This window comes from Nannizzia gypsea, genomic scaffold (assembly GCF_000150975.2).
Source record: "Nannizzia gypsea CBS 118893 supercont1.4 genomic scaffold, whole genome shotgun sequence".
Classification (NCBI taxonomy): domain Eukaryota; kingdom Fungi; phylum Ascomycota; class Eurotiomycetes; order Onygenales; family Arthrodermataceae; genus Nannizzia; species Nannizzia gypsea.
The window spans coordinates 1,718,791-1,731,464 of NW_003345198.1; the positions used below are offsets into that span (position 1 = coordinate 1,718,791).

Below are 12,674 nucleotides of genomic sequence, written 5' to 3' on the forward strand. Positions count from 1 at the left end.
CGTATGGGAAATTAAACCCAAGCTGGGAGGGAGGTTCATATCTTTCCTCAACGCATGTGTCTTTCGAAATCCCACTAAGCTTGGGGCTCCAGCCCCCAATTTACTCCGTATAACAACTCAGAGATAACAGCCAACGCAGAAATACTACTGGCTCCGAGTTTGGCGTATACGCCAAAACGAGGCGATAATTCCAAGGCCAATTATCGGTTCATGATGTTTTGACGGAGTAAGTTGCCAAAGGTAGATTGCCAATGTTGTAATGGGGCCGAATAACTGTTGCTTTCGCGCTTAATAAACCATACTCCGACTTAGATGAAGTAATTTGGGTATAATGCTACTGCAGCTGGTGTTCGGAGCTTCCATGGCTTATCATTCGTGGAAGCAGCTGTTCTTCTTGTGGGGAAAAATACTCCGAGTCCTTGATGCAGTATTTTGATGAGTAATGCAAACTCCGAGTATACAAACAGCGCAGGTGTTTGGATACCACAAGCCCGGGTTGGATTCTGATACATATGGCCCCATCAGACATTCATTTACCGACTCTCTGGCTGAAGCTGACTATAGTTCGTGCTGTATGTATAAGCTATAGTAAGTCTTGTCGATCTTCATAGCTTAAAGCGTAATGAGCGAAGCTTCGCCAAGACATTTGGAGACTTTCGGAGCGGACCGGACGTAAACCTTATAGCTATCACGTGAAATTTTTGCTTCCATCGCCATGTCCCAAAAAGGCAACTAGTTCAGTCATGCCAAGGTGCTAAGCACCGTGGGCAGCTTTCTTGTATCTTTCTAATGCTTTCCCTCTACTCTCTGAGTGATTCACGATCGGCTTCGGGTACCCATTCTTCTCTGCTATCTTTTGAGCACCTCGCCCGTAAGGATCATGAATAGCAGAGCCCTCAACATCTCGCAGCTCCGGTACCCAATGCCGGATGTAGTCACCGTCTGGATCAAACCTCTCGCTTTGACGCAATGGATTGAAAATGCGGAAATACGGCTGGGGGTCTACTCCTGTGCTCGAACCAAACCCCCAGCCGCCGTTGTTTGACGCGAAATCTCCGTCGATAAGGTGTAGCATGAAAAACTGTTCCCCACGTCGCCAGTCGATAAGTAAGTCCTTAGAAAGGAATGATGATACTATCATTCGCGTGCGGTTGTGCATCCAGGCACAGTGCTTGAGTTGTCGCATTGCGGCATCAACGATGGGAAATCCTGTTCTCCCTTCACACCATGCGTCGAACTGGGTTAAGTCATATTCCCATTCTAAATCGGTGAATTCCGGCTTGAAGCACTTGTTCATACTAGTGGTACTAATCGTTATTACGAGTTCGTATGGCTACATCGTTCAATGAGGGGGGATTGCTTACCATATAAACGGCCAGTGGACCAACACATGTTTGTAGAAGTCTCGCCAGGCCACTTCGCTGATCCATGTAGTGTACCCAGCATTCTTTCCGGCGAGCTCATTGCTATTAGTATCCTTGGCAATGCGAACTGCAGTTCTAGCACTTAGGGCACCACAGCTGAAATACGGGCTCAGGACAGAGGTAGACTGGCTAGACATAAAGTCCCGTTTATCGTGATACTGTCTTCCCTTTTCCGATAGAAATTTTCGAAGCCTTTGCATTGCTTCGTGTTCCCCCTCGGGATACATATCCCTGAATCGTTGTTGTTCCGTTTCAGATAGCTTCATTTGGTCCGGGGCTTTGGGAACATCACTATCAAATAGGTCTTTAAAATCTTTCCGTGCATCACCCGCATTGGCACCTGGGGCGTCGACCAGGTCTAAATTCTCTGGGTGCTGTTTGAGATAGGCCACCCAAGACCGATACCAGGGAGTATATACCGCATATTGTTTGCCTTGTTGTGTAGCCAATGCTCCAGGATCCACGACACAAGTATCATCCTCTGTAGCAAACTTAATGGCTTGTTCAGCACAGAGTCGAACAAGCCTCGCTTCACGACGCAGCTCATCCACCTCGTACTCTAAATTGGCAAAAATATGCTTTGCACCCCATTTCTTACATAGCTCAACTATACGACTGGGAATCTCCTTTCTTTTCTCTTGTGATTCCATGTATAATGGGATATCTTTCTTGGCCAATTCTGATTTCAGAGTGGCCAGCGTCCGCAACATGAGGTCAACTCGAGGCCGGCTGCAGAGGTGTGCAGTTAGGTCCTCTGGCGAGAATATATATAAACAGATAAGAGGAATGTTGTGACTGCGAGCGAGACTGTATGCCCTGTGTAGCGAGCGATTGTCCTGAAGGCGAAGGTCTTGTTTAAACCAATGCACTACGGCTCTGCCCGGTTGGATGTCCTTGCATTGCTGTGCTGTCTCCCTGTATGCCCGTTGCAGTGCTTCAATGGGGCGCTCCAGTATGCCTTCATTATACGCATGGCAGCGTGCATTGCTTATTTCTGGGGGATAGAAGTCGCGTAAGATAATACCGAAATCTTCCGTTTGTTGTGCGTTGGGGTGCGGTTGCCTTAGGTCTGACTGCGAACGTGACGTCGTGTGAGAAGACGCGCTGTTTTGACGTGACCCTTCGGAAGCGAATGCCTCGGATCCTTTGCGTTTCTTTGCTGGCATGATGAAATTATATCGAGCTGCAAGTGTGATTGTCCGTGTTAATGTGCGCGAATGAGATGTTGTTGACAGGTACATCTCAAGTTGTTGTTGTCGTCGTTGTTGGTTATTTAAATATTTTCTGTGGTGACGTCACTGGCGCGTCCTGCAAGTTTAACGTCGCTTCCCTCTTTCAGCTGCACACAACAGAAAGACTTCGGTCGAAATATTGACACAGAGACGGGGGCAGGCTTGCATACTAGTGAAATTAGCGAGATGAAGGCTGAAGTGGGCTCTTTTAGTTAAAAGCGTTCTGGGTGACAATAATTCGACGAGATTGGCCACAAAAGAGCCAATCTGCTAGTTAAGACTTGCTATCAAACGCTTCGTTCAACTAATTAGCTACTTGACCGAGTGTTGAAGGTTCTATTGTGGCAAATATGGACAGTTGAAGCACTTCTATTGCTGGTTTCTTCAGCTAGGCGATATTTGTTATATACTCAAGGGTTTGCTATAACATGCAAAGAAGCGAAATCGATGATGATACCCATTTTCCATCCGATGAATCGATAAAGAAGGCCCATCCAGTACGCATGGGTAATCATACCAATGAAGAAATACTCATTTGCTACACATGGAAACGCGTCTTTGGGCGTCTTCCAGCCATAGAGCAACTTGGAACCTAGATTCCTCTGATGGCCTCGATGTATGCAGGCCTTCCGGCAGTAAAGATTTCCCCTTCAGGCTTATAGTCCTCGAGCCTTAAGAATTTGTCAGATATCAGGCCCACCTCTGATGGGGGGAATATCTAGACACTTACCCATTCTCTAATAAGGACGTTCTCACCATGAACTTGTCGCCGCCGAACATCATTGGGACAGTCCAAAGGGTGCACCCACAGCGAGTACAGAAGCGTTTGTGCTTGTCGTTGCCAGTGGTGGTATCCTTGAGGGTCCAGGTGCCAATGAGATTTTCGCCAGAGACTACCTTTACTTGCTCCTTGTTGAAGGAGGCTACCTGTTGGAAAGAATGTTAGTCTGGCCCGACGACATGTCAAGATACCACCAATAGCTCCTCTCCTACAGACTTACTATTTGAAAGGCACCCCCGGCATTAAGCTTGCAATGCTTACAGTAGCAGGCCATCGTCTTCTCTGGCTTGCCCTCTACCTCGTAGACGACGCCCTGACACATACAGATGCCGCGTCGTGTAAGGTCAACCATCCTTTTTGTTTGTATAAAGGTGTGCGACGGGTCGAATCTAGGAGTGTGAAGCTGCTGGTTGAAGTCGATACAAGTCCATCCAACTGTAACTAACTACCCAAGCGATATATATACGCGGGGTATCCGGCTAGTTCATTATTAACCAGGTAATATAACAGGTTGGTTATAGGAGGCCCTTGTCCCTGTCCTTCCAGGATCTCCCTTTGTCATACTTCAGCATTGCATATTTATGTCTACCCCGTATATGCAGGTCTCATACTTATCCAGTGATTACTGATCAATTCTATGATCCTCCAAGTATACCCCAGTTATCTCTTTATGCTTTGTATATCAACACTGTCAATTCAGAGTCCAGTACATACGACCACAGGAAGTGGAAAACAGAGCTTCCCGTCCGCTCAGCTGTACTTAAGCCACTTGCCGGTCGGTTAGTAGTTGGGTGGGTGACCACCAGCGAATCCCGACTGTCTGTATGCTTTTGATCACCCATTTTTGCTTTTTTGTTGCCCATTCATTTTCTACATTCTTATGAATCCATCCTCTCTCACCAACAATTATGCTTGCTCGTTACCTCAAATATGCAAAGGGCTGTTCTCCGAAAATTCCTCTGGTGAAATACTGCTATACCAAATTTTATTCGCGATATAACCATCATCAAATCAAGACATATAACGCAGATGACAAAGAAAAGATGAGAAAGTATCTCAAAAACAAAGCCTCTAATTCCTCTCAAGGGACCAAGCGAAGAGAAAGTAGACATCATGCCATTGGAAGCATATGGAAGGGCACATGGTGGTCTTGCCAGCGTAAATAAGGGCACTCCGGTCGAATAGGCTCTAGGAGAAAGGACTTTCCAGGTATACTAATGCGAGCGTTTCTTCTGCTTCCAGAAAAGATTCGCTTGTTTTAGCGCTTGCGTCTGCCCCGGTTACTTATATAGGTAGTTATCAGGCCGTATACCGTGTTGCGTATTCCCCAATGTTTGATTCTAGAATGGTTCTAGTAGGATTTTGAAGATCCAATCAATATTTGGAAGTTGTAAATGCTGCTCCGGTTCTCCTGGGAGATATTTTCAAGCTTATCCAATCTGTTTGAAATTTCCTGGACACCGTTTTTAGCCTCCAGAGCCCACTTGTGGGTCCTCTGAGCGCCGCTTTGAATCTCCTGGACACTGTTTTGAATGTTGTGGAGGGAAGACGCAATGCTATGGAAAATTAGCGACTATGAAAGAAGAGTATATCTTGGTCTACTTACCATGTTGCCTCTACGGAAGCTTCAGAAGCGACATTCTCGTGCATGTCTATATCGGGCATACATATATCCCTCAAGTCCGCATCCCATATGTCCGCATCTTGCATCTTTGTATCTTGCTGGCCGTTGTGATCGTCAATGAGATGTGAAGAGGGTATATCAAGATCCATGGGTATAGTATCCTCTTGTAGAGTGCTAGACTCGCCCAGGTTCGCCAGACTATCGTGTCCAGGTACATCGGTGACGTGCTGCACAAAACCATAAGAATTTCCGAGGCCTAGGATGTGATGATGCTGTCTATCACCTAGTCCTCCGTCTTTCCCGTCCACCCTAACCCCCATATATCAGTACCACCATCCACCCAGTAACACCACACATCAAGAAATAAAAAACGGTAACCGCTCAGCAGTTATACGCGGGGGTAGGCTTCTTGTCGCTCGCAAACAGATGTTTATGCGGCGGGACAGGCGGAGATTCTGCAATTTTGATTGCAAAGGCTATATAAGCGCGCATAGTACCACTATGTATAAAATATTGCCCAGAAAAGCGGTTTGCCATGTCCTTCTAGACCTTCAGTCTTGATTTCCCCCTGCCTTCAGCCCCCGACTTCTTGCGCTAGCCTCATTGTCCCTTGCGATGATTTCTTTGACGCTTTTCTGAGCAGGACATTTCACAGTTCAACCGACTGCCTCCATAAGTGACCAGGTGGGAAGTCATGGTATCAATGTTGATACCATCATCGTCTTACTCTATATATATATATATATATATATATATATATATATAGGGGGGATGCCGCTCAAAGACCGTATTATGTTAGCTGATACGACTTAGAGAGAAAGACTCACTGAATATCTTGGTTAAATGGGTTCCAGGTCGGGTAAAGAGCTGGGGCTTGCCCACTATAGATATTAGAAAGAGGGGTGTTGGTAGAATTGGACATGGCTGGATGATTCCAGCTGAGGCTACCTAGATCGTCTGTAGTAGTAGTAAAGCCAGTTTAGTTGGCGAGTGCTGGTGAGGGAAAGATTCAGCAGATGAAGAGGAGCCCGGGCAATGGGCTCTTTATGTCTCCGTCGCCCGGGCGCGCGGGGCTGCTTCGTGGCGAGCCTCCTGCACGGTTAGACAAGGCTGAACAATGCATAACTACATCGCTGAGATGCGAGCGGCTGCAGCAACGGAAGTGAGGTCACACCCTCAGGGAGCCCTGACTGTAACCTGTCTGCATTGTTAATGTGTTGTTGACTGCTGATTGATCAACTCGCGTCCGAGCGCGTGACGCGTGATCGACGCCTGCTCACCTGATCAAACCTCTTACTCTATCGAGGAGAGCGTCGTCGCCGCTTTTTCCCGTCCCCGCGCCGTCTGGATGTACCTGGATGTACCTGAAGTCACCCGGATTCACCCGAGGGCGCAACTGCCAGCCGCCTCCTTATCCCCCAGTCCCCTGCCTATATAGCTAACTCCCTAGTATTCCACTGCTGTCTGTCCGTTAACTGACTAACTAGTTAACTATGTAGCTGGCGCCAGTGGGTAACTAATGTACAAGCTAGGGCGTTAACGCAAGATGTTATAAACCCGAACCGCATCCCAAGCCCCTCCCCATTAGTTAACTACTTCGTAGACACTCATGTTCCTTCAAAGCGACTGAAACGATGTCTGACCTTATAAGCCTGGCTTCCGGGCTGCTGGCTCTGTCTACGTTTGCCTTCAAGGCCAGTGTCACGCTCTTCGAAACAGTGCAGAGTTTTAAGTCTCACTCCAGCCGCGTCAGCGAACTTTTGGAGGAGCTCGAGGCCCTGAGTGGAGTGTTAGGCCCGCTCGCAGAGAGAGTTGAAACCGGCGACTTCGGCCTCTCGACGCTCAAGCTCCCCTTACTACGATGCGGCAGGTCCTGCGAAGAGTTCGAACAAGAACTGATAAAGTGCTCGCAGCGGGCCGGTGGCGGGCGGACGAGCTTCCGAGACTGGGCCAGGCTGAGGTACCTGGGAGAAGACATAGATGGCTTCCGGCGACAGCTGGCTGGGTATAAGTTAACCATCAACATTGCGCTTACCGACGCCAGCCTGTGAGTCTCCGCTTATGTCTATGTAGTTAATATTATAGTTAGCAATAACTATTCCAGATGAACCTTTGGTTAATGAGTTGCCTGACTAGCCGCCAATCCTCCGCCACTGCCGAACGCCTCGATGGCTACAGAGACCTTATCAAGGGTGCTCAAACTAACCTCGAGGATCGTCTTGAAAGTATCGACGAAAAGCTTGAGCTCTTTTTTGGGCAAACGGTGGCAGAGTCCGACTCGGATACTCTAGAGGTACAGCTGATAAAAGAGGAGCGGCTGAGCACGGAAAAATGTCTCCAAATCTGCGCCCAGCTGTCCACCACTATCGACCAGATTCAAGTCTCGTCTAACCGTGATGGTAGACCTTCTGAGCTACTTGAAACAGATTCCTTATCTGAAAGTGCCACCAATAATTGCTTGGCGGATTGCAAGAATAACCTTCTTCTTACCTCTGCAAAGCTGGAGAAGCATATGCGTGATCTAACGAACCGGTTATTGGCAAAATCAAAGGCATCGATGACGTCTGAGGAGGACATAGCGGATCTTGCAAGGCTGCACGATGAGTGGGAGACCACCCGCCAGTGCATGGACATCTGTTCCAGGGCAGGCCAGAACTTGCAAGAAAATGTTAGCAAAATCGACAACTATGCTACCGGAGACGCTGTGCAGTTCATGGTTTCGACAAACGGAAAAGTCATCCACGGTAAAAATCGCGGTCTTGGATGGAGATCGAGGCAGGTTGGAGGCTACCTCGACAACGACACGGTTAAACAGTTATCAAGAGACATGGCTAGTTACGGCGTCCGAAACACTGAGAATCATCAGGACCTCCCTTCGCGAGGCAATATACCGCGCGCTCCTAACGATGGGGCAGAGGATACACATGCTTCCGAATATGAAAAGCTGTACGGACATGGTTTTAAACTCACATCAACGGCGTCTCCCAGTCCTATGTCTTTTACAGATAAAGCCCAGAGTGGAAGAAGTGGCCCAATGCGATAACTAATTATCCTAACGTGCTTTGAATAACTATCGAATATGCCCTGCTGGTTAAACGAGAATGTAGGCGTCCTTCGCCTCTAAACAAAGCTAGTCTTTAACAACTACGGATATATAACTAGCAGCGGTCTTATCAGGCCTTTAAGGAGCGCTAATATTAACATCTAAGTGCACTTAAGTATACCTCGGAAAATTTAACGTTACTGGGGATAGATGCAGGAGATAAAGGCTGGAATATTTCCATATAACTCTAGCCGGAAAAACCACTTTGCATCTACACCTCCAACATGAATCCATATGTAGATGATTCTTTTTTACCTTAATATATATTTACAGCCCTGCTCTTACGGAGTACTTCCTAGTGGGTGGAGTTGTCTTAGACACGCCTTCACCAACAGTTACAGTTGACTTTAACTTGCCCCTTCGGACGATATAAAAGAGTCGGAAATCCACCGATAGTTAACTGAGTGGGTAACTAGATATTAATTAAACCTTGTTTGATAAAATTTAGATCCAACAAAAGTCCACGCCAGATACGAAGCATAGGCCTGTTGCCTAGTAGGCACGGAGTAACTAACTAGTTATTCAAGTATCTAGTATTTCTTACCAACAAAAAATCACTTTTCTTATATACCTATACCTCCAACGTTTGTTTAAACGGAACAAACATACAGATTATTCAGTTTTAAGCCAGGAGATACCAACAACATGTCCTCGGACGCAACCCAGCAGCCAGATAGCAAAAAATGCTCTGATACTGATGGCGATGGTGATGATGTACCATACTCAGACGCTTCAAGCTCTTACTGGCCTGAGGGATGGAATTGGGCTCGCTTCGCCGATCCTAGCGGTTATCGCACACTTTTATCAGAAGTATCAAAGGATGAATTTGTTAGGCTCTTTGAGGGCTTTGAGGATGTGCTTGGAAAGGAGGGTATGCGTGAGATGTGCAAATACACGGCGCAGATACATGAGAAGAAGCTACAGGAAGAGCGCGGCAGCTCTATACCCCCATATAAAGCACCGCGTTTCCTCGAGGAATACCGAAGAAAATTCCCTAATCGTGACCATCCCTGGGGATTTGTTGCCTTCCGTACAGTCTTATACGACAATGAAGCTAGGTGGGTTGATTTCAAAGCTCGACTCCAGCGGATTCTAAATTTGGCATTTGACGAGGAGGTAAAGCGCTATAAGGGCCATGAGTATGAAGATATTGCAATAGGGCGAAAGCTGTTTACTCTTCATTGGATTGAGGATAACGAGCTTGATGGTGCCATTGAGGATACCCTACGGGAGTGGTATAAGAAGATGAAGCTTGAGAAAGAGGTCCCGATTGGCATGGATTACAGCCTATTTCTGTCCACTTGCCCAGAGGCCGTTGACTCTGTATTTGCCGACCCTCTTCCGACTATTGATTCGTCCTTTTGGCGCGATGATGCACCATTCCTACTTGTTGTCATGGAGTTAGCTGAGGGGGACCTGCCTACTGACCAATATGATTCCGATAACCCATATGATCCCGATGATCGCCTTTGCGAGAACAACTGGTTCAAGTCCGTCTTCAAGGTGGCCGTGGAGATAATCCCCAACTGCTTTTGGGAAGAGGTTGAAATGGGAGTAACAATGGGAACACCGCTTACAAGGCTGACAAGTAAGGTCAAGGGATGCAATCAGTTGCTGGGAGGACCGGTACCTAGGGGTGTCCTTAGAGACAATTTGAGAGAGCTTTGGTGGACGTCATCACCATCGCCACAGGAGAGGAAAAGGAAACTCAAGATGATCGATGAGCTTCCACCAGGAAGTGTTATTATATATCCTAGGCATGGTGAAAAGTGAGAATGAGCCGTTGCTTTATTGATACATTGATATTCATCCAGTTCGTTCCATCCGCTGAGCCGCTAACTAGTTAACTACCTAGGTAACCTCTAAATAAAAATTTGGCCTTACGTTATATACTTACATAAAATGTCCCTAATACATGGTAGCTCTGGGTGAATATCAGAAGAGCAGATGACTGCCGTCATGGTTGCCTTTTGCTACTTTCTTTTTTATATATAGTTCTTGAAAAACCAGACGTGTACGTAGAATATGCATCAATTCTGCTCAAGTGACTCTGTCAAAATTTAGGAAAGAGGAGAGGGCCATCCTTGCGCCATTGCTCTGTTTTACCTTCATCTGATCCAGCCATACTCTGCAGGAATGCTTCCTGCGACGTTATAACATGCTGCATCTTCACCTCATAATCATCAGGACTCACAAAACCATCCCGTCCACTATAGGCACCCAAATACTGAAAAATTTCATCCATCAATTCGACTCCTTCCCATTTCTGCTGGTCTGCCCTTTGCTTAGCTCTCTCCGTGTCTGTGACATCAATAGGACAAGGAACAAGTGGCTCCCCAGCAGCATCCACTCCCACTATTTCACCCCACCTGTCAACTGCTTGCATTAGGTAGCCGAGGACTACTGGCTCTCCATCGGTAAAAAGAGACCCAGCAAGGCCCATCAGCCGACTCACCAAGGTGTCACGACCATGTAATGCGGACCCTGCGGCTCTGCACTGCCGCAGTAATTCAATCTCATAGAGAACATATAATGCTTGCTCATCACGGAGCTTCTTTGCATAAATTTTCTCCTCCGATTGTAAATCGTCAAAGTTTTCGGGGAAAGAAATTTGAGCCTTTCCGGAATGGGACCATCGAAGTCCAAGAATGCCGGTCGACGCGCTTGTAGAAAAAGGGGCGCGATATGAGCTGCTTGCCAGTCAATCAAGCATGTTATCTTGGTTGGATCGTGCGGATCAACGAAGGTATTGTCGGTGTGGAGATCAGGGTGCCATAGTACACCTTTATGGGTATCTTTATTGTTGGGAAAGGGTATTTTGATATGGACAGGTACAGATCCAAGGCATGAAGCTTTGCAGCCTTAGATGGCTGGTATATATTCGGTCCATTGAATACTCCCTGTAGCCTTGGAGAAGGGCCCAGGGAAATAATTGATTCACGCTCCCATTTTGCATTGGCAGCAACGTAGTCTTCAGTCGAAAACCCTGTCTGGTGTTAGTAAGATGAAAGAAAATAGATCCAATCCGTTAATAAACCTACAGAGACCTCGATCCAAGGCTAATGAACCTCTTCCGTCATCAAAGTATTTCCGGTAATTGGTAGCACCAACAGTAAATTTTTCTCTCGTGGTATCACTATCGGAATAGTACAAGCTACCGTATGCAGGGAATGGGTTCAACGCAAGAGATTTTTCAAACAACACGATGTTTTCCACAATTTTCGACTTTTGGACAACATCCATGTTGTCCAAGAACGTGGAGAGCTGAGCTCCAGGAGTTTTCCCCATGATGATATATTCCGCGCCGACCCTGCTTTTGCTGGCATCCGAGCACCACGAATACACTTTGGTGCTGGTATATGTAAATAATTCCTGGCCTATATTAATGTAATGAGTTGGACGTCTCTTTTCTCCCCACGTTCCCTTCTGCTAAAGTCGAGTCGAGAAAGGTACTCACAAAGTCCATTGTTGCGACCTCGCTGAATGTGAGAAAGTGAGCACGTCCAGCATTGGGATTTGGTATCTTTGCAATGACTTCCTTTCCATCATCCATTGTGAGAAGCAGGACTTTGTTGAAGTTGCCTTCCGTCAGCTTCGTGATATCCGTACATGAACAGGAGCCTACGGAGTCCGCTGCCACCTGGCGAAGTGCTCCAACATTGAACTTCACATAGCGAGCGGACAGCTGAAGATCTTCGTCCCAAAGCCATCTCCCTGAGTATATTTAAAAATGGAGTCATGAATCTGGTTTTCTTGGTGATTGACCGTTGTCTGAGACCGTGTCTGGGCAACTGAAGGAGAGGAACTGGTGAAGGCTTTTCGTGTGGAGGCCAGCACAGCATGCGAGGTAAACGCGCTGTCTATTGTCTCTGCTGGAAGATACTCATATCGAAAAGTTGGTAACGATAAGCTCACAACACACTCGATCCAGGGAATCGGCTGACTTGGTCCATGCTGGTTGTTTTCTTAAGCAGAATTGGGCGAGGCTTGAGCGGCCGTCCAGACCGTGAGGTTTCATTACGAGCGACACGACAGATGTTGATAATGAATCACCTTTTAGAATCAATAATTTTTCTGACATCGAGGTTGATTTCGTATGGGGATCAGCCAAAGCGATACTGTAATATATATTAAGAAATCCCGTCTAGCAACTGTAATGGGTCTTAGGCCAAGTTACTCTAGTAGGAACAAGCATTGCTAAGAAGCACGCCGGTGTCCTGGATAAAGTACGGCCAAATGCCACCCGTAAACATGGTTTAAAGCTCGTTGCTATGACCTTTCAGTAGTTACTCGTATTCGGAATCGCAAATGACATATATATGGGAGAGCTCTTTAGTTCTCTTTGAATAGAGACGAGAGATGTCATCTCTACGAAGGTATCATGACAATGCGACCATCTCGGCTACTGCATGTAATGAAGGACTCTGGCCAAGGCAAAAAATCCACCGAACATCACCGCATCTTTTAAGAGAGCTATAAGATAGTTACTATCCCTGGCTCGTGGCAGTGG

General features: G+C 46.8%; 7 protein-coding genes and 1 non-coding gene across 8 annotated transcripts; 3 read left to right on the forward strand and 5 right to left on the reverse strand.

Annotated features, from left to right (window-relative positions):
* Positions 1 to 754: 754 nt before the first annotated feature.
* Positions 755 to 2,590, reverse strand: MGYG_05318 (deoxyribodipyrimidine photo-lyase; the record flags this gene model as incomplete). The annotated part of the gene is made up of 2 exons (XM_003172684.1): positions 755 to 1,298; positions 1,365 to 2,590. 2 exons carry the CDS (start codon positions 2,588 to 2,590, stop codon positions 755 to 757), a joined length of 1,770 nt encoding a protein of 589 aa, XP_003172732.1.
* A 658-nt stretch (positions 2,591 to 3,248) lies between these two features.
* Positions 3,249 to 3,789, reverse strand: MGYG_05319 (hypothetical protein; the record flags this gene model as incomplete). The annotated part of the gene is made up of 3 exons (XM_003172685.1): positions 3,249 to 3,327; positions 3,387 to 3,583; positions 3,658 to 3,789. 3 exons carry the CDS (start codon positions 3,787 to 3,789, stop codon positions 3,249 to 3,251), a joined length of 408 nt encoding a protein of 135 aa, XP_003172733.1.
* A 360-nt stretch (positions 3,790 to 4,149) lies between these two features.
* Positions 4,150 to 4,263, forward strand: MGYG_10013. The gene has a single exon (XR_001951133.1). It is a non-coding gene; the product is annotated as a 5S ribosomal RNA (ribosomal RNA).
* A 525-nt stretch (positions 4,264 to 4,788) lies between these two features.
* Positions 4,789 to 5,381, reverse strand: MGYG_05320 (hypothetical protein; the record flags this gene model as incomplete). Its single annotated transcript, XM_003172686.1, has 2 exons — positions 4,789 to 4,993; positions 5,044 to 5,381. 2 exons carry the CDS (start codon positions 5,379 to 5,381, stop codon positions 4,789 to 4,791), a joined length of 543 nt encoding a protein of 180 aa, XP_003172734.1.
* Positions 5,382 to 5,884: 503 nt separating this feature from the next.
* On the reverse strand, positions 5,885 to 6,268 carry MGYG_05321 (hypothetical protein; the record flags this gene model as incomplete). Its single annotated transcript, XM_003172687.1, has 3 exons — positions 5,885 to 5,942; positions 6,010 to 6,153; positions 6,234 to 6,268. 3 exons carry the CDS (start codon positions 6,266 to 6,268, stop codon positions 5,885 to 5,887), a joined length of 237 nt encoding a protein of 78 aa, XP_003172735.1.
* A 427-nt stretch (positions 6,269 to 6,695) lies between these two features.
* On the forward strand, positions 6,696 to 8,104 carry MGYG_05322 (hypothetical protein; the record flags this gene model as incomplete). Its single annotated transcript, XM_003172688.1, has 2 exons — positions 6,696 to 7,108; positions 7,198 to 8,104. The coding sequence occupies 2 exons, from the start codon at positions 6,696 to 6,698 to the stop codon at positions 8,102 to 8,104; spliced, it is 1,320 nt and encodes a 439-aa protein (XP_003172736.1).
* A 705-nt stretch (positions 8,105 to 8,809) lies between these two features.
* On the forward strand, positions 8,810 to 9,937 carry MGYG_05323 (hypothetical protein; the record flags this gene model as incomplete). The annotated part of the gene is made up of 1 exon (XM_003172689.1): positions 8,810 to 9,937. The coding sequence occupies one exon, from the start codon at positions 8,810 to 8,812 to the stop codon at positions 9,935 to 9,937; it is 1,128 nt and encodes a 375-aa protein (XP_003172737.1).
* A 280-nt stretch (positions 9,938 to 10,217) lies between these two features.
* On the reverse strand, positions 10,218 to 11,717 carry MGYG_05324 (phosphotransferase enzyme family protein; the record flags this gene model as incomplete). The annotated part of the gene is made up of 4 exons (XM_003172690.1): positions 10,218 to 10,854; positions 10,907 to 11,150; positions 11,206 to 11,541; positions 11,618 to 11,717. 4 exons carry the CDS (start codon positions 11,715 to 11,717, stop codon positions 10,218 to 10,220), a joined length of 1,317 nt encoding a protein of 438 aa, XP_003172738.1.
* Positions 11,718 to 12,674: the final 957 nt, after the last annotated feature.